The 18,788-nt window shown below is 54.0% G+C and overlaps 2 protein-coding genes and 1 non-coding gene across 3 annotated transcripts in view; 2 read left to right on the top strand and 1 right to left on the bottom strand.

The window, feature by feature from the left end:
• Positions 1–620: 620 nt before the first annotated feature.
• LOC112101963 lies at positions 621–1,027 on the top strand. The gene has a single exon (XR_002907707.1).
• A 4,766-nt stretch (positions 1,028–5,793) lies between these two features.
• On the bottom strand, positions 5,794–14,338 carry LOC112126020 (uncharacterized protein C1orf194). The gene is made up of 5 exons (XM_024224413.2): positions 14,258–14,338; positions 12,925–13,041; positions 9,822–9,937; positions 6,588–6,721; positions 5,794–5,864 (listed from the first exon to the last, which is right to left on the bottom strand). Exons 1-5 carry the CDS (start codon positions 14,336–14,338, stop codon positions 5,794–5,796), a joined length of 519 nt encoding a protein of 172 aa, XP_024080181.2.
• Positions 14,339–15,280: 942 nt separating this feature from the next.
• LOC113409280 (UPF0577 protein KIAA1324-like) overlaps positions 15,281–18,788 on the top strand; it is a 95,505-nt gene continuing 91,997 nt past the window's right edge. Inside the window, exon 1 of the mRNA XM_026663012.1 lies at positions 15,281–15,436. Within this exon, the coding sequence (XP_026518797.1) occupies positions 15,281–15,436 (156 nt within the window). The remainder of the gene's footprint in view (positions 15,437–18,788) is intronic.

Genomic DNA, 18,788 nt, shown 5'->3' with positions numbered 1-18,788 from the left:
TCAGAATACATTTATCAGACTATAATGCAAATCACAGAAAAATACAGAGGGGAAAAAATCTACCTGCACGGAAAATAATTAAATATTTAGAGCCAGAGAATTGATAGTGACTTTCCCTGGCCTTCCTGCATATGCACAGATCTGGGCACTGATCTACCTCACATTTGTATTTGAGCAGCTTACGTTTTCTGTCTGTCTCTCTAAAACAAGACGATTTCACACTGTGGAGCTTCCCCAGCCACTGCGGACTTTGCCCACTCTCTGGTTTGGGACTGATGCTAGAAGGTGTTTAAGGTCCTTCCCGGTTCTGCAGAAGAATTTCTGCAGTGTGGGTGAGCCAATGGGATGTTTAAGTCTCCTAGTGTGTTAACATCTCCCCTCAAACACACATGTTTTCAGCTAATCCTTGGTTCTAAGTTATGTTAAAATAATGTTGTTGGCTGGAGATGCGGAGATGTCCCGATTCCCGCTCACCCGGCCCCGGTCCTGGCTGGGGGCAAAAGGAGCTGGAGGTGAAAAGCAGCGGTTCGCATGGGAGGGTTGCGTGGAATCCTCCCGGCCAAAGAGGGCGCCCGAGAGGCCGCGGCCCGTCTGGGGAAAGCTCTATGGAGGCAGCTGGTGCTCCCATGATGCAGTGCGGCCCTAGGCTGTATAAAAGGGAGTTGCTGCGCTCGCGGAGCCTTGCAGGGGAGCGAATGGAGAGTGAGTGTGCGGGGGGACGAGTGTGCACCTAAGCGTGCGTGGGGTGCGTGTGCGGGGGTGGCGGGGTGCGTGTGCAGCGTGCGGCCCTGCTGGGATCTCGCCTACACGTTGATCTTATTCGATCGGGCCGGGGGCGGCCGCCCGGCCCGAGATGAGAAGACCCCTCCCGCGAAGCCTGCGGGCGCTGTGCGGGGCAGAGTTGAAGGCCGCAGCCGGCCCGCCCGGCGCTCAGACGTGATGAGTCGATCAGATAGACGAGGCCGCGGGGCGGGTCCGCGCTGGCCCGAGCCCCCGGCCCATGAGTATCGAGGCGATTCTGATCTGAGCCCGGCCGCACGGGGGGGTGTGGCGCGAACCCCACGCTGTGTGTGCGCGCGCGCGGCGCGAGCCGGGGGGGGGGGGGCGGGGGGGGGGGTTCCGGGCAGGGCAGCGCAGCGCTGACACTCAGGGCGCGGGGCAAGTGTTGCAGAGCAGCCGCTGGTGGCTTTGTTCACAGGGTCGCCCCAGGGTAGTAACTCCCCTTCCAGCCGCCCGCGGGAGGCCCACGAGGAGCGGGGTTGCTGGGCAGCCTCACAGCCCTGCCTGGGGCTGCACGTGGGGAGACCCCGATCACCCCTCCTGGGCCCACGAGCAGCCGACTGCAATGAGCCGCCTAGGCCGCTGTGTTCACTGTGAAACGTTGTACCCTGGAGCCCTATGGTGTCTGGCCAGCAGCCCCAGCCAAGCTTGGGCTCCATCTGTCCCTGGAACACATGGCCCTTCATTCCTCCCTAAAGAATGCATGCCGCTCTGGGGACTTCCTGCTGGGCGGGGGGGTTGGAGGGGATGGGGATCAAGCTCATAATAAACAAATAAAATTCTTGTAAATCTGCATTTAAACGTGGTGGTGGTGCCCACGGTGGCTGGGGGTAGCCTGTTGTTATCCTGCCCCATTGGCCACAGGGTGATACAGCTGTGTGGCTCTGGTATTTAGCTAGACTTCAGCAGTGCCCCTAGATACCTTGCTTTGCCAGTAACAAGACCACACTTGGATGTGCTCTGCACTCACAATGGGAGGAGGTTTTCAAGCAGGCTCAACATGCAGCGTACAGAAGATGTGGCCCTTTGTTTTAGTGCTGTGAAGGGAACTGAGCTTTCAAAATCTGAGCCACACTGTGCTACCCTCCACTCCTTAATATCCTCTTTGTAATCTCTGGTGTTCAGCTCCCCAAATTGCATGCAGGCTGGAGTAGCTGAATATTCTCCAAAAGAAAATAAATGATCCTGATCCTAGGTTAATGGGTGACTGTAATTGGGGGTGGGAGGGGAGGGAAGGGGGGAGATGGTCTTTGCTCAAAGCTCCTACAAGAGTTTATAGCTCTCAGTATTAAAACCACTTCAAGGGCTCCAGCCTTTGGTTATTTTTCCTGCACTTCTGGCCCTTCCAGGCCAATTGCTGAGAGTACGTGTTTGTTTTGGCACCCAAGGCCATCCTGCTTCCTGCTTGGCATGTGTGTCCTGGGGTGACCGGGTTGGTATTGTGGGTGTGTTGTGTGAACTCCCAGCACTGGGAGCGCAGTACCCTGCCGAGCTGAGGAGTAGCTCAGGAGTATCCTGGGGACACTTGCATTGCACAGCCTAGTGCAAACAGCTTGAAGGTAATTGGGATGATCTTACAGCAAATGTGGGGAGCAGGGCTGAAATGGGTGTGAGAGCAAGCTGGTTTCAGGCAGGGGGTGGAGAAACAGCAATGCCCAGTGACTGAGGTTCTCTGTCAATGGCTTATTACCACCCCCAATCACTAAAACATAATGGTGTTAAAGGGGCACTGAAATCTAGCTCAGCTCTCCCTCCCAGAGCGTGCTTTCAGTGGCCTCTCTGAACCCCTCTGGTACTGTCTGCTTCACTGGCAAGACCCTAGCAGGTGTCATTCTGACCACGCATATCATGGGGCCTGATCCTATGAACCCGCCCCCAGGGCTGCAGCCCTTAGCAGGTGAGTGAGCATGTTGACTTCAGTGAGTCTGTGTAAGAGCTGATGAGCTGTAGTAATACATTAGTCACCCCCATACAAGCAGGTGAAGCAGCCTCTTGGTGGCCTCTCACAGGGAGAGCTTCACTGCTCCAGGAAAAGCAAGTCATGAAGGCTCAGATCCACAAAGGGACTTGGGGGGCTCAGGCTGGCATTCAGGTTCCTACATCCCAGTTTTCAGCTCACTGTAATCCACAGAACTCTCACTGAGCCTGAACATGGTGCCCTGCTTGGTTTTCAGGGTGAAGTTCCTGGGTGCCTGTTGCTGCTTCCCTCTAGGGGGGTGGATGCCTGTCTCTTGCCTAAATCCCAAAGGAATTCAGCTGCCCATCTTGCCTGCAGGGCTGGGGATACTGTGATGTGGGTTTCTCTCAATCCCTCTTCTTGAAACTGGTCCACTGTGGTTAAATTATGAAAGTTGTGTTGGACCAGAGAGAGACTGACTCTAGCTCAGGGACAGCCAAGGTCCAGTCCCCATGCACCACTCACATTTAATTATCCAAAGCAGAGTGGCTTCAGAGATTGAAGGAGACCCACAGCAGAATGCCCAGAGATTTGGGTAAGCTCCTGAGGTGGGAGACCTCTGTTCCAATCCTTCTTCTCCCCCCGGCAGAGGGGAGCTCTGCAACAAACCCACAAGCTGATTTCTCTTCTGCTGAGGTCTGGCCTACATTTTGGGTTGACATCGCTATGGTGCTCACAGGTGTGCAAAACCCACACTCCAGCGCTGTTGCTGTGCCACGCCCGACCCCAGGGTAGACACAGCAAGGTGAATGGAAGAAAGTGTCCATCAACCTAGCTCCTAGGCTTGGGGACATGCTAGTCAGAACCCCCTGCTGTGGTGCTAGTCCCTGTAGCATAGAGATGCCTTAGCCCTGCCTGGAGTTGGAGGTTAACGTGGCACTGAAGCTAATTGGGGGTGGTGAGGTTCACACCTTTGGCTGCTGTAACATTTGGCTGGAGCCATGGTTCTGGAAGGCTGGTTAGCTGCCCATTCATCCTGCCGCCATCCTCTTCTATTGCCAAGAAAGGAACTTTTTTTAATGGAAACTACAGAGTTTTTCAAACGAGTGAAGAATCATGTAGTGAGCCTACCGTTGCTCTTTCCCCGTTGTGTAGGCTAAGGCAGGGCTGGCCCAGCAATGAGTGCAGAGGAATAAACACTGGAGCTGATCCACAGCTGCAGTAAACTGGTGTGTGGGTCTCTTGTTCCTGAGGCATACATGGAGGGGGAAATGAGCAGCTGCTGGTGTGAGTGAGGTGTAATGCAGGCAAGTGCTACAGTAGCATCTTCCACATTGGAAAGGTGCTTGAATTCTGTCAAGCCTTATCTGCCTCACTCTACTCACCTCACCTCTGACTGGCTGCTCCTACTCTGAGACCAACTATTCCCCAGAGGAGTTCAGACAAATATAAAGCAGCTGTAGACCTGAGATCATCAAACTCATTTCACCTATGGCCTGACCCTGGGGCTGGATGTGTCATGTATAGCCACTGATCTGCACATGGCTGTTTTGCACCAGTATAAATAATCCATTTAATTGCACAGGTGTAAACCCCCACTATAGATCCACTTAATCTGGGTTATTTTAACCTGGTAATTTAATGAATGAACCTGGTTTGGGCTTCCCCCAAACTGGCTCATTTTAGAAAGCTGGGAGATGGCTCCTTTAGCTGCCCGGCACTGAGCATCAGGTGTGTTTTCGAGCCCCAGTCTGGAGACATGCTAGTGCTGAGTGTTACGCATGGGGCCTGAATTACCTTGCTGAAGACTATTGGCTCACCATGGAGAGGATGTATGCCAGCATCCCATGACTCCATCATTTTAATAAACCTAGGGTTGTGAGTTCAATCCTTGAGGGGGCAGTTTAGGGATCAGGGGCAAAAATCTGTCTGGGGATTGGTCCTGCTTTGAGCAGGGGGTTGGACTTGATGACCTCCTGAGGTCCCTTCCAATCCTGATATTCTATGATTCTATGACACTTGAGCAACATACATGTAGCCATGCTGGAACCATTGTAAGGACAAAGAAAAGCAACTCTTCCCAAGAGGGCAGAGCCAAGGCATGAGCTCGCTGCCATGAAAGAGACCAAACAAATAATTTAAAAAGCATCTTGTGGGGAAGCTGGATTTCTGTCCATGATCCCCAAACAGCAGGCGCATAAGAACCCCCAGCACGGATCAGCCCATGGCTCCATATTGCCCTGTCTCTGGCAGTGCCCAGCCCCAGCTGCTTTACAGGGTGGTGTAAGAATCTTAGGATAGTAGAATGGGGGTAATCTGCCCCCACATTAGGTCTCATCCTGGTCTCTAATAAAGATGAGTTTGAGCCCTGCAGCAGGAAGGTTAATATCCTTGCCAGAATTAACTCTACTCTGGATTTTCTCATTTCCATAGAAAAATCCCCAATCCTTTTAAACTCTTGCAAATTCTTGGCCTCAACTTCTTGTGGCAGCAAGTTCCATAGACTAAGTATCTATTGTGTGAAAAAAAATATTTCCTTGTATTAGTTTGGAATTTGCCGCCTTTTCAGTTTATTGAATGCCCCAATGTTCTTTAATGAATAAACCACCACGCTGCCACGTGCGGTGCCTGCTCATGCCCACAGGCCAGCTTCTAGAAAACAGCCTCTAATTTAGGAGCCCTGATTATTGGAAGCCCAAGTTAATAAAGGGTCTGATTGGTTACCCACTGTTCCTACAGGTTTTATTGGGGGTTGTGGGTGCTGAGCACCAAGTTGGACCCCCAGAATTAGAGGACCAGCCTGGGTGGCTGACTGGAGCCATGTTGGAGGTGGAGAGGTAGCACAAAATATTCTGGGCTGATGCACGAAGGTCAGTATTGCCTGCTGCGATGCTGTGTACCCCACAGTTACCCAGCATGGAGGGATGAATGCAGCAAAGAGGACAGGGAAACAAGATTGAAATTAAATTAAAATCTCTCCCTGTTCATGGCTGTTTTGCTGGACGAGCTTTGCTGACCAGAAGGGGTTTAATGCACACAGAGCAGACAGAAGAAGGTTCACTCAAGTTGGAAGTGGGTCCAGAGCCGCACAGCCAGGGCACAAGCCAGAAAACTCCTTACTGAGAGAAGAAGCTGCCGTTCTCCTTGCGGGAGTATCCACTGTTGGTGGCAGCTGTGTGGGGACACTCTAGGGAAGGAGAAAGCCATGTGATTACTACTACCAAGTGTGGAAGGTGGCATCAGGCCGGGCCTCATGCTGGAGTGAACGGGGACTCTGGTTCTAGTAGTTATCATGGTGGCCGTAGATCTCCAAATATGTCACAAAGGAAGGGAACCATCATTATTCCCATTATACAGATGGGGAAACTGAGGCAGAGATGTGCCCTGATTCACTCAAAGTCACACAGGTGGGTGGCACTGACCAGGTCTCCTGACTCCCAGGCCAGTGCTCTATCCATAAGGTCATGCTGCCTCATGCATCGCCAGTTCTGACACAGGCTCACTGGTGGCCTTGGGGGAGTCTCTTCAGTGGGTACTCGGTGCCTCTGACAGCCAGCCAGCCACCTAATCTCTGGGCCTCATTGCCTGGGGTCCTGCCGATAAGTAATGGCAGCCACTGATCCTTGCAGAATAGTTCCTGTCACGTAGCTAGGACAGGGTTTGCCCAGGCAGCCCCACACCACAGCCACACTGGAGCTGGGATCCCCACGTGGCTGTGACGGTAGCAGTGCAGAGGAGCAGCCTCCACAGTGCCCCGCACTAAGGGAGCGGCCCCTTTGTTACTGCCCCGCCAGCCGGTCCCTGACCCTCCCAGACTCTCAACCTTGTGGGCTGCGACACATTTTGAGGCCCATCCCATTGGCTGATCTCCATTAAGATGGAGGCACAGGCAGCTGCCTGCTGCCCTTACCGATGGCTCCCTCGATGCTGTGGATCGACTCCTTTGTGGGGCTGACCCAGCATCTCATAGACAGGCCCCTGGCTGTACGGTGCTCCACTGGGGGCAGCTCGGGTTCCTTCACAGGCTCGAGACCCTTCAGTGCTCTGGAGTAGGCAGGAGGGGAGGGAGAGGCATTAGAATTCCAGACTCTGCGCTCCCTGGGGCAGAGGCCAGCTCTTACTAGGTACATGTCCAGCACCTAGCACCATGCCACCTGCATTCTGGTTGTGCCCCCCGGCGCTACTGTAACACAAAGAACCATCTGGGTGGGTTTAGTGCATTCGCTCAGGGCTCCCGACAAAGGGAACAGCCGCTCCCTGCAGCTATCCAGGCTACTGGGTCTGACTGCAGGACTGAGAGCTTTCAAAGGGGAAAAACCTGATCAGACCTTTCTTCCCCGTGTGGCAACATGCCCATGGTAACGATAATGTGGTCATCTTGCATGTATTAATTGCCTCTTGATTGTTGTCAGGTGCAGCATCACTGGCCCCAAGGGTTCAAAAGTCAGGAGCGAGGCCCCCCCAAAGCCACAAGACTTTCCAGATGATGCTTTTGGGTTTCTTTGCCTCCTGCTTTCTGAGCCTCTCTGGCCAGGCTCAGGGCACATTTCCAAGCTTTTCTCTGCAGCCTGGAGGGCTGGAAATGTACTTTGTTTAAATAAAAGCTGAGAATCTCCCACTCCAGGAGCTGGGACTTGAGGAAAAACACCAAATATTGCAAGAGGCGTGATACAATCACAACAGTTGGCAACACTGCAAAGAGCATAATATCCTGCCTGGTTCTGCCTCCTCCTCCTCCTCCATTTGTAGGGAGCGGGAGAAATTGACAATTAACAGCAACACTGTGGCCAGGGTCTGTGATTGCACCTCTGGGACACAAGGCTCTGCCACAGCCCCCCCCCCCAGGCCCGCAGGGATTGGACGCCTGTAAAAAGCTGCCGAATAAGTTCTGCTGGCTCCCAGAGGCAAGTGCAGCTTGTTACCACCCCAGCGTATGAGAAGAGGGCAGGGTGACTATTGGTCAGGGAGCTGGAGGCAGAGCTAGGAGGATGTGGCGTGGGGGGCTGAGGAAGCAAGCTCAGGCTGAGGTTTCTGTTCTGTTCTGTTCTCCTGAGCAGGGGTCCATTAGCCTTTATGCAGCATTGGTAGCTGTTCTCTGGCCCAGCAAGAGGCTGCCACCAGCTACCATGGAATCCTTCCAGCTGGCTTGTATCCCAGGCACAGGCTCTTAGTGCAATTAGCTACAAACCGCAGGCATCCCGGTGATCAGCTGGTACCTAGTGGGGACTCACCAGTGTGCTGCCTAACAATGGAGTCCTTTCAGAGCACCAGTCAGTGTGACCAAGGCCATGCCACTCATCCTGAAGCACCCAGCAAGCTGGCGAGGTAGGCAGCAGGTAAGGTAGTGCCTAAGCATGTGCTGGCTAAGTGACTTGCTGATATTGGGGCTGCCCTGAGTTTACATAATGCTCTGCCGGGCCAGGATTTGTGCTGCTGGGGAGAAATGTCGCAGGAGCCCCAGGCAAGGCAGCAGGCTGTTCAAAGGAGCTATCCTCCCATGAGCCTCGAATGGCCAAACCTGAGGTAAACAGAGCAGCTCTTCTGTCCCGGGAGTCCTGCGTTTTTGGGTCTAGGCTGAAACCCCCTGTCTCTCTGTAGCATTGTTCTGTAACTAGCTGCCGCATATGGACTCTGAAGCCCCCCACTAGTCATTAACTTCAAACACCCCCTCTTCTGTTGTGGTACCGAGGGCACCATCAGACCTGTCCATACCAGCTCTCCTAGGTTTCTCCGTCCCTGGTGCTGCCAACACTGTGATGGGCTAGCAGCATGCTGGGCTACATGCCAATACTGGGACTTTGTGACTGAGAACTTCTGCCCCACCCCATTCCCCATCTGCCCCAGGGTGGTGCCCAGCTCCTGTACACTGGAGTCTGGGCTGCTCCAAACCCCAGGTAAATGGGCACAGCCCAAGGCTGATGGTGGGTTGGAATGCGGGGGAATCTGGGCACTGCCTGGTACAGTTGGCTGATTGGGGCAGATGGCTGCAGAAGTTGGGAACCAGGAGCTGGAGTCTTCATCTCTATTGACTGAAGGTGAGCTACTGGGGCAGGGTCATTTTGGGAACTGTTGCCAGGGAGGTGCCTTCCCTCCCCATAGTGACCCTGCAGCACCACTGAACCTATGCTTAGACCTCCTCCATGCACAAGCCAAGAGGCCAGAAGCTTCTGCAGGATGTAGACTTGTGACAGGGCACACTGGCCCCCAGGGCCGGCGCAACCCATTAGGCGACCTACAATTTGGGGGGCGGCGACCGCGGCGGCATTTCGGGGTGGGACTTTCCGCTGCCTCTGTGGAGGGTGGCATTTCGGGGTGGGACCTTCCGCCGCCTAGGGCGGCAAAAAAGCTGGCAGCGCTCCTGCTAGCCCCTCACTGGTCCAGCAGGAGTTAAGCCCACCCTATGGGCCAAAGAGGCCACGGCCCTGAGCCACTTGGAACCCAGGTATAAAAGGGAGCAACTCAGCTCAGTTAGGGCTGACCGCTGAAGAGGAAGGATGCAGGAGCTGATGAATCTCCAGACCACAGAAGCTAGATGTGACGGAAGATGCCCAAGAGGGGTTGGAGCTGCTGGGAACTGCCCACACTGATGAACCCTGGGACGCTGGGGATGCCAGGACCACCACACGAGGAGATGGGGTAGGAAGTGGCTCAGGGGGACGACCTATTAGGCTGAATGCTGTCACTGTGTTGCGGTGGGATCCCCCCATACCCAGTGGCGGTAGGTTCTGCCACTGTTAGGGCCCTAGGCTGGGACCTGGTGGAATAGGGTGGGCCTGGATTCTCCTGCCCCCTGCTGCCAACCCCACCCTCGGGGTGGCAGTCTTCCCACCTTAGGCCAAGAGGCTTGCATTCGTCTGCTGAACCAGGCCATCAGACCCTCGACTGTTTAACGTTCCGCCCTACCAGAGAGCCCAGGGCAGTCGGACTGACTCTGACCTTTAGGCCACACTTCCCTGAGGCTAAGGGGGGGACGAGCGAAGTCAGCCCCAGGACTGCAGTAGCCCTGGCTCTGCCCCCAAAAGGGGATGGGGCGAACAGCCTTGCAGCTGTGAGCAGACTGGGGCATTCGCTGTCACCAATAGTTGCTCCCAGAGGAGGCTGTGCCCTGCCTGAGATCGAGAAAAGGCCGCTTGCTCCTGCTCACCCATGGACATCCAAGAGTGTCTCCTTGTGGATGACGATCTGGCTCTTGTCTCTGAGCTGCTCCTTGTGGTGGTTGTAGAGTGAGGTCAGCTTAAAATCCAGGCTGTCTCTGGGAACCTGCAGAAGGGTTCAGAGAGAGTCAATAGACCGCGCCTCTGACAAGCCTGGTAAAGGTGCCTCATCCCTGGGTGCTGTGTGGGCTTCACCTGAGGCAGGGGACAAATTACATTCTGCTGCATTCACTGGCTGTGGGGAGTTACACAGGGAAGACTTTCTCTCTGTTATTCTGCTGGTTAGAGCAGGGGCCTGGGAGTCAGGACTCCTAAGCTGTGCGCCCAGCTCTGGGGAGGGTATGGGTCTGAGTGGTTAGAGCAGAGAGCTCTGGAACGCCTAAGTCCTACTCTCTCATCTCTGCCACAGCCGCACTGTGTGACCCTGTTGTGATGTTATAAGTGTAATATAATATCTCATTGAAAGGTGACAGGGCCAGAAAGAGTTAACTAGCTCAGACTGACCTGACCCATGGCCGAACTTTAGAATATCAGGGTTGGAAGGGACCTCAGGATGTTATCTAGTCCAACCCTCTGCTCAAAGCAGGACCAATCCCCAGACAAATTTTTTCCCCCAGATCCCTAAACAGCCCCCACAAGGATTGAACTCACAACCCTGGGTTTAGCAGGCAAATGCTCAAACTACTGAGCTCTATCCCTCAGAAGATATGTAAATGAATAGAGCTTTGAAATGCAGCCTGCATTGTTAGAGGTAGAAGGGGAGATGTTTGCTTAGGTCTTGTGATGTAAGCAAACAAGTCTTGTCTATTGCTATAGCTTTGATTCAAAGATCAAAAAAGGAATATTAACATTTAGGAAGACACTTAAGTGAAATAGTATTATTGTCTATATGTCTCTTTGAAGATTGTGGTAACCTGTATCTGAACTGTTTAATGGATAAATTACCCTGTGCTAATTGCCAGGATGTTTGGGAGAAGGAGAGTTAAGCCTATTGTTTTCTCAGGCCAAAAGGCTGCAGGAAATGTATAAAAACCCTGGGACACGATCCTTCTTCATCTCAGATCTGCTTTAGGTTTCAAGAGGGGGAAACCTTAAGCCACAAGGATTGAGATCCCCAGTCACTGATTGAAGTCACCCTGAATATGGACATTGGACTATAACCTATGGACTATTTCTAAAAGGACTTTTGGCAACTACAAGCTCATCTCTGCTGTGTATCTGGACCTCAAGAATTGAATTCAAGTCTGTATGTATATTGATCTTTTAACCAACACACTCTCTTTTCTTTTTTAATACATTTTAGCTTAGTTAATAAGAATTGGCTATAAGCGTGTATTTTGGGTAAGATCTAAGTTATAATTGAACCTGGGTGTGTGGCTGATCCTTTGGGATTGGAAGAACCTTTTCGTTTATATGATGAGATAAGATTTTCAGTAATCATCATCATATCTAATGTGTGTCTGGATGGAGGCCTGAGGCTGGGTACTTTAAGGGAACTGCATTATTTGGACTTCTGAGTAACCAGTGAGGTACTATAGAAGCTGTTTTGTGCTGGCTTGGTAAATCAAAGTATTGGAATATCCACCAGCGTTTGGGGTTTGTTTGCCCCGTTCTGTTTGCAGTTGACCCTGATCGAGTGACCTCAGCTGGCTCCCACAGGCAGCATCGTCACAGTTCCTGCCGACTAAGCCACTGTGACAATGCTGCCTGTGGGAGCCAGCTGAGGTCACTCAATCAATCTACCCTTCTATTTCTAGCAATGCAGACTTGCATTTCAAAGTTCTATTCATTTACATATCTTCCTAACCAGTCTCTAAAGTTTGGCCATGTGTCAGGTCAGTTTGTGAGTTAATTAACTCTTTCTGGCCCTGTCATCTTTCAATGAGATATTATATTACACTTATAACATCACACCCTGGGCAAGTTGTTTTGCTTTTCTGCATCTCGGTTTCCCTATCTGTAACACAGATCTAACCCAAGGGCAGTGGGGGATCAACGCCCGTGCCCAGGGGCCCAGCCAATTTGGCCCTCAGCAAGAGCGCCAGAACATTGGTAGAAGAGGGGAGGCATAAGGCCCCGCCCCTCTCTGTGGCCCTGCCCCTGCTCCTCCTCTTCTCCCCCCCCCCCCCCCCAAGGCCGTGCCCCCTGCTCAGGCTGCCTGGAAGCGAGAGCCAGGTGGTGGTAAGAGCCACCCATGCAGTCCAGGCTGCTGTGGGGAGTCCCAGATCTTCCACTTGCCCTGGGCAGGAGGCCAGGTTGCCGGAGAGCAGAATACTGGCCCGTGTCCCCACACCCCCCCACCCCAGCCAGGCAGCGGGGCCTCCAGGGGGAAGAGAGGGGGCAGGGCCATGGAGAGGGGCTGGCTCTCATGCGGAGGGGTGGCTAAGATTCCCCTCATTCCCTGGACAGAGGCTGGTGCTGCCAGCAGGGACCTTGCTTCATGAAGGGGGAGCTGATCACTTTATCGGCTCCCCCACGAAGCACAGCCTCTGCCAGTACCACTCCGCGCCTGCCCGGGCTTGTGGTTTGAGGGGGCAACGTGGCCCCCTGCCCCCAAACTACGCCCATATTAAAAAGTAGGCAGGCCTGGGATTTTAATGGGGTGTTTTGTGCCCAGGGCCCCAGTAAATCTTAATCCACCTCTGCCCAAGGGCTGGAGGATTGTGAGGCAAGGTTAATGTTTGTCAAGCGCTTGGAGAGCATCTAGAGAGCTGCAAAGTGTTCCGAGAGGTGTCCAGGATGCTTCGCAGCATGGATGTTACACGCTTCCTCTCTGCTGCTTGGGGTGGGGACAGCACACGGGCATGGCTTGGGATGCTGCTGGACAGAAAGCAAATCCCAGAGAAGCAAGTGGAGCACAGAAAGGAAACCAATGCAGCTGCGGGTGAAAGGCTTTACTATGCCCTTGGCACGGCCAGTGCGGCTGCCCAGCCTGGGCGAGGAGATGGCTGTGCACTGGGGAACTTGTATCTGCTAATTCTGGACCATTTCAGGCTGTGCCCTTTGCGAGAGGGTAACCAGAGGATGTGGGATGGTGAGGAGGGGGAGGGAGCAGCAAAGGGCGGGACGGAGGGGCACTTGGGGGGCTTCTACCTCAGGTTCTGTATACCAGACTTCCTTTCTGGTGCTGGACAGGGTGGGTGTTCTGTGCAGGCGATTCCAGGGGTCCTGCTGCTGGGCCAGGTGGGTGGGCTCAGCATAAGGGCCTGTCTGGAACAAACAACAATCAGCCGCTTGTGTTCTGAACACCGGCTGTCAGATGGTCTTTGCCATTGGCATAAGGGCATCCTCTGGACACATGCACCGCTCCCTACTCCAGTGGGTGTGTGGGTGATTCTGTTTGTAGAGGAAGTTAGCCCTCTGGCCCCAGCCTGGTGCAAGGGGAACCCTGATTTGACTGCAGGCACTTGGGACCCCTGGGGATCCACTGCCCCCCATCCTCTACATGCCAGCAGGGCTGTGCAGGAGGCCACTGCCTAGACCTGTCATACTGGTGCAACAAGGAAGGTTTATGCCTCTGGCATCACTTGGGCTGTTAGGACCCATAACAGCTCTCTTGGGACGGAGACCATCTTGTTCTGTGTTTGTGCAGCCCCTAGAGCTATGGGGTCTGTACTGCTCTGTTAGGGGGGGGCTAAAAATAATTGGCAGTGAAAGCCACTGCCCATGGGAGCAAACAAGTAACTCCTGTTCTCCACCTCTCCCCGGCCCAGAGCCCTTTCCAGTGACTGCCCAAGGCAAACCTCTGACATAGTTTAAATCCCGCAAGAAACCCCCTGCTGCTTTCTGCCTACTCAGATTCCTTGCTCCTCTGCTAGTGAAGATCTGGCCTCACTCCAATTGTTTGCAGAGTTGTGGGATTCTTGATTGTTTTCAGTTTGCTCCTTTTTTAACACAGGGCTGGAGTATCAAACTGTGGTGAAAGGTCAGAGCCCACAGTGAGCTGTGCACACTTGCACCTGGATGGCAGCTGAACTCAGGCCCCGTTTCTAAGTAGCTCATGAAGAAGGGGGGGTTGAGCCTGACTCAAACACTGAAAAGCTGATTTCAAAGGGACCCAGCTGACTTGCAAGCCAGGCATTTTTATATATATATATATATATAAAGGAGTCAAAAATAGTTTCAGACAGTGTCTCTCCCCTGACCCCCGCCAGTTTGTTGCCATGTGAAAGATCCAGGCAAACAACAGGGGAAACTGAGGCTAAATCTTTCACAACAGACACTGGATTCTGGATCCCGCCTCCCCAATTTAGATCCTTCCCTTCCTAGCAGCTGCTCTGCTCACCAGCTGCCCTGTTCCCACCAGAGGTGGCTGCATGTTGGCAGCGGGGATGGGGGGGGCAGTGGGGTGCAGGTTGGGCCGGAGCTGGGCCGATGAAGGTTCCGGTAGGAACTCGGGCAGCCCAGCAGGGGGCGGGGACCTTACCTGGCCCGACCTGGCCCGGCCCGTGAAGGTGTCCTCGTTCTCGTAGCGGGGGTAGGGGAAGGGGTCCCGGGTGGGCGGCATCCTGCGCCGGGCAGAGCAGCGCTCCTCGCGGCTTGTTTGCAAGCCCGGCCGCGGTTGCCAGGTGACGGTCCCCGGGGATTCCGAGGAGGAAGCTCGGACGCTGGGGCGCCCCCTGCTGGCTGGAAAGAGCAGCGCGGCGGGTCGGCCTGCAGGGAGGGTGAGAGCAATCCAGGGGGCCGCGCTGGGCTGTAGGGCTGAGCATAGAAGGACTGTGCGGGAAGATTGCAGGGAAAGATGCGGAGAAACTCAGGCATGGATGGAAACTGCGCCTGGAAAGGCCAAGCACCAGCCTGCACAGCGTTTATTTTAAAACCTGCTGCCTCCATATCCCCCCCCCCCCGCTCGCTTTGTTACACATGGCTGGGCACTGCATGGCCCTGCTTCCCCAAGCTGTAGAGGGGCTACACCCAAATCCGCGAGCCAAGCAAAGGGCTGTTGCAAAGGGGGGCGGGGGAATCTAATTTTGCAGGGAAGATGCCCATGTGCGTAACGGGACACGCGGCGCAGAGGCAGAACAAAGGCCTGAGTGCGAAAACCTACATGGGGCTAAAATTGGGGGGGCGGGGAATGAACTTGCAAAAATAGGTAATTAATGCTGAGGCTAAAGGATGACAGTGCGCGCCTCCAGGAAGGACTAAAGCTGCACGAGGAGAGCGACAGAGCTAGGCGGGGACCAGACGGGCCCGGGGCTTTGCATACAGGAGAGCGCAGATTTGGCCTCGCGGCGTGTTGCACCCGAGCTCGGTGCGCATGTGGGGCTGGGGCTGCCTTGGCACGCGTAGCGTGGGCGCATCTTTCGAGCCGCAGGTGCGTGGCCCAGGTGCGCGCGGCGGCGGTTGCCGGGGGCGGGGCTGGGCGGGGCTCCGGCGTCCTCCTGCCTCCCCGCGGTGGCTGCACCTGAGCCCCGCTGACGCCTCGCAGCACGGTCGCTGCTGCTGCACCATGGCTGGGGCCGGCCGGCTGCGTCCGTCCGCGGGTTGCTGCTGCTGCTGCCGCCTCCGGGCTGGGCTCAGGCTGCTGCTGCTGCTGCTGCTCTGGGCGGGGGCCGCCATCCAGGGGAGCCTGGGCGAGGAGCGGGAGCTGCACGCCTGCAAGGAGGTAGGGGAGCGCGGACCGGGCGGAGCCCTGCAGGATGGAGGGGCCGGAGGCGGGGGAGGGACTCCTAGTCTTGGGGAGGGGGGGATCTGAGTTCTCCATCGGGGTGCTAGAGACGGGCACTGCGGCAGAGTGAGGGGGGTCCTGTAAGGGGTGATCAGGGCTATAGAGGTGGGGAAGGAAGGGCTCTGTGGACGGGGTCTGCCTGTCCTAGACCGGGCAGTGATCTAGAGGGTTGGGTAGCAAGGCATCCTCTTTGGGGGCTATGGCAACAGAGCTGCAGGCCCCATATGGGGCTGAAGAGAGGGGACTAGGCTGAGGGTTAGAGGCCATGTCCTGTATGGGATGGCATTGAGACAAAGGTGAGGGTCTATATGTGGCAGTGGAAGGGGCTGTAACGATGGGGCCTGTATGCAATAAGGGGGATATGGAGGGGCAGGGGAGCCCGAGAGAGAGGTGCTGCCTGTTCAGTACAAGGGGTGCTATGGAGGTGATTGCATGCCTCATATGGGGGCAGGGGCTGCCTGCCCTGTATGGGGGGTTAGGGCTGTAGGTCCCACTGGCCTGACAGACAGTGGTGAGGCTGGGCTGGATACGTACATGGCAAAGTGCCAGGTGTGGTATGGGACGAGGAGCTATGTGGACACACCTGACGGTTCATTCCTGTATGTTTTTGAGGGAGGGAGAGGCACACAGGGCTGCCCTGCCTCACTAGAATTGACATAGCCTTCCAAAATCATTTGGAAGAGTTACCAATTTGGGCTCTCCGGCCCCTCTGGCGCCACTGCTGGAATCAGCCCACTAAAAATGCTAGAGGCAGAAGCAAAACGTGCCGTTTACTCATGTCCCTAAAAATAGCCTGCTGGGGGATTCAAACTTAGTGGGACCATGTTCATGGAGACAAGAACCAGACCAAAACCCCAGGCAGGTGGCAAAGGAGTTTCCCAAGGAGTGCGGCTGCTGGCAGAGTAATGCCATTCTACAGAGTCAGCCCGGTCTTCTATACGCCAGATTTTGCCCAGCACTCGGCTCCACTGTGCTGAACCCTTGGCATTCTTGCTCCATATCCCCCCTTGCTGGTACTGATCAGGGGTTCCAGGAAAGTGGAGTGCATTGCCCCTACCCTGCTAAAAGCAGAGGGGCACTTCCCCATGCCCTGCCTGCGACCCGTGCTCTTCCTTCTCATTGACCATTGGCTGTAATCCCACCTGGCAAATGGTCTCTTCTTTCTACTGTGGCAGGCTGCCTGTAAATTGGGTCGTAACTTTCTACTAGGAGAATGGAAGGAATTTGATTGTGTGTGTGTGTGTGTTTGTTGGTTCGTATCTAAAAATGTCTTTGAAAAGTAGGGGTAGCAGAAAGAAAAAGAGGGTACAAGGAAAGGAGGCTGGAGAAAGTCAAAGCTCAGCTAGAAAGAGAGCAGCTTCCATCAGCTGCTTCTTGACACCTATGGCTTGAGTTTGCTCCACTCTGGTCAATGGAGGTTTCTTTCCACTGACCTGAGTGGGAGCAGGATCAAGCCCCTACAGTAAAGGGAGTTGCTGGGGAAATACCCCTCTTCCAGTGCTTTCTCACCCCCTCCCCCAATCTGTTCCTTAAGGGCCCGGTCCAATGCCCAGTGCAATCAATGAGCCCAGCGGAAGGACCCCATGGACCAGGGGGACTTGGATTGGGTTCTTACTCCTCCATTGTAGAGTGTATTTCTGTGTTAGTCACCGTCTCTTTTTGTCTGTGGCTTTACATTTTCCTTTACTAAACATGTTACCGTGTCTGTGCCTAGCTGTGTGCCTTCTCCTCAGGCCCTTCTGAACATTTTGGATTCGGCGCAGGCACACAGATGACTAGGTTTTATATGATCGGTGGAAGGCTTGCCGTTGGAGGCTTGCTTTCACGACAGTACGGGCTCAGACTGGCTGTCTCTTCCAGGATCTGATCCTTTTCCCATTGCAAGGCTGAGGCAAAGCTTTTCCGATTTAAGTGGAAGTTGAGATCAGGTTCTCTGTGTATTTGTATTTTTCCCCAGAAGAGAGGGATGCTTTTTGCCATATTGCATCGGTATATTTTTTAAATCATCAGATTGTACTAATGAATTTTTTTCATGCTTCTGACAACTTTATCCTTGTCATATGGTCAGAGAGTGCTCTTGACTTCCCAGTTCTAGTCATGTGAGGAGGTTAGGGTTATTAGGGTAATATTCCTGTCACGTGGCAGGGGTCAGGATCTGGTGATGCAGTGGCTGCTGTAACATTTCCCCCTTGATTTGCATTTCATTTAAAAAAAAAATCCCCACCAAATATAACAGCCGTAAATGAATGCAGCTAATTAATAACACACCAATGGAGATCTCTAGGCTGGGGGAGATCACCTGGTATGATGTGTCTGCTGTTTGCTGGACATGTGTCTAAAGCAGCTGTCTTCAGAATCTCATTGGCTGTCTGAGCCCACGACCGCTTGTTCTTGGAGCACTTCCTCCCTCAGTGGCACGTTTGGCTACTGAGATGGATATGTCCTCTGGTGCCTGTTTGCTTCTGCTGATGGGCCAGATCATCTGCTGGTATCAATGGGCATAGCTTTGCTGACTCCAGCTTTCACCACTTGGGGGTCTATCCCAGGGTGATTTCCTCGTTGGTGACTGTGTACAACTATCAGCAGCATCTGGAATGTCCTCAAGGAACAGAAACAGGGTCCCCATTGCTTTTAGTCAGGTTCTTCTGTTCCTGCTTCAGGACTGGCTCTCGGAGGGGCTCTGACCTATGGCTTGGGGAGGTGGGATCCATGGGGCTTGGCAGGCTGCTGGCCAGCTTCTCTTTTGCAAGGGGGATGGGATGTTTGACACTCCTGTAACAGTATTATGTCTGGTCTAGTTTCCTGGCGTACGGTTCTCCTGTAACTGTGCCAGGGTCATTGCCTGTAGCCCAAGGAGCTCCTTAGTGGTGGGCACTGAGGGTTTTGTCCTTCTGCCCAGGAGTGTGTGAACTGGCGAGCTGTGCCGGGACACCTGACAGTGCTATGGATGGATCCCTGAGCCTACTGAAGCTTTTAATATTACCGAGTTCTTTGCTCTTTGTACTGTCTTCTGCTAACCCATTTGACTGTGTTTGACAAGGGCTAGACAACCAGTACTGGAACTGGTGTATTGGAGAACTGTCAGTATGAGCAGCTCATTAATCTTGCGCTGTTATTGGTACTTTAAAATGTATGTTCTCTTGCTAATCGGTGTGTTGCGAAACAGGTCAGTTTGAAAAGCTGACTAGCAGGCTGTGATAAGAGGTCGTCTTTCCTGTTCGATGCAGCTAGAGCTGTGCCGCCCTTGGATCAAGGATGGTCAGGACTCTCGTGTTCTCAGTGGTTCTCT

Source organism: Terrapene carolina, unplaced genomic scaffold (assembly GCF_002925995.2).
Source record: "Terrapene carolina triunguis isolate 2854851 unplaced genomic scaffold, T_m_triunguis-2.0 Scaffold31888, whole genome shotgun sequence".
Classification (NCBI taxonomy): Eukaryota; Metazoa; Chordata; order Testudines; family Emydidae; genus Terrapene; species Terrapene triunguis.
Note: the sequence above shows the minus strand (reverse complement) of the source record. Positions and strands in the feature narration are given on the sequence as shown.

What these genes read in the sequence shown, in the direction of transcription:
- LOC112126020 (XM_024224413.2), bottom strand. Translation starts at nt 14,338, where the DNA reads ATGCCGCCCACCCGGGACCCCTTCCCCTACCCCCGCTACGAGAACGAG. An exon ending in GCCGGGCCAGGTCGGGCCAG is followed by an intron (nt 13,042 to 14,257) that starts GTAAGGTCCCCG and finishes TGTTTGTTCCAG; the next exon opens with ACAGGCCCTTATGCTGAGCC. An exon ending in CAGCATCGAGGGAGCCATCG is followed by an intron (nt 5,865 to 6,587) that starts GTAAGGGCAGCA and finishes CTCCTTCCCTAG; the next exon opens with AGTGTCCCCACACAGCTGCC.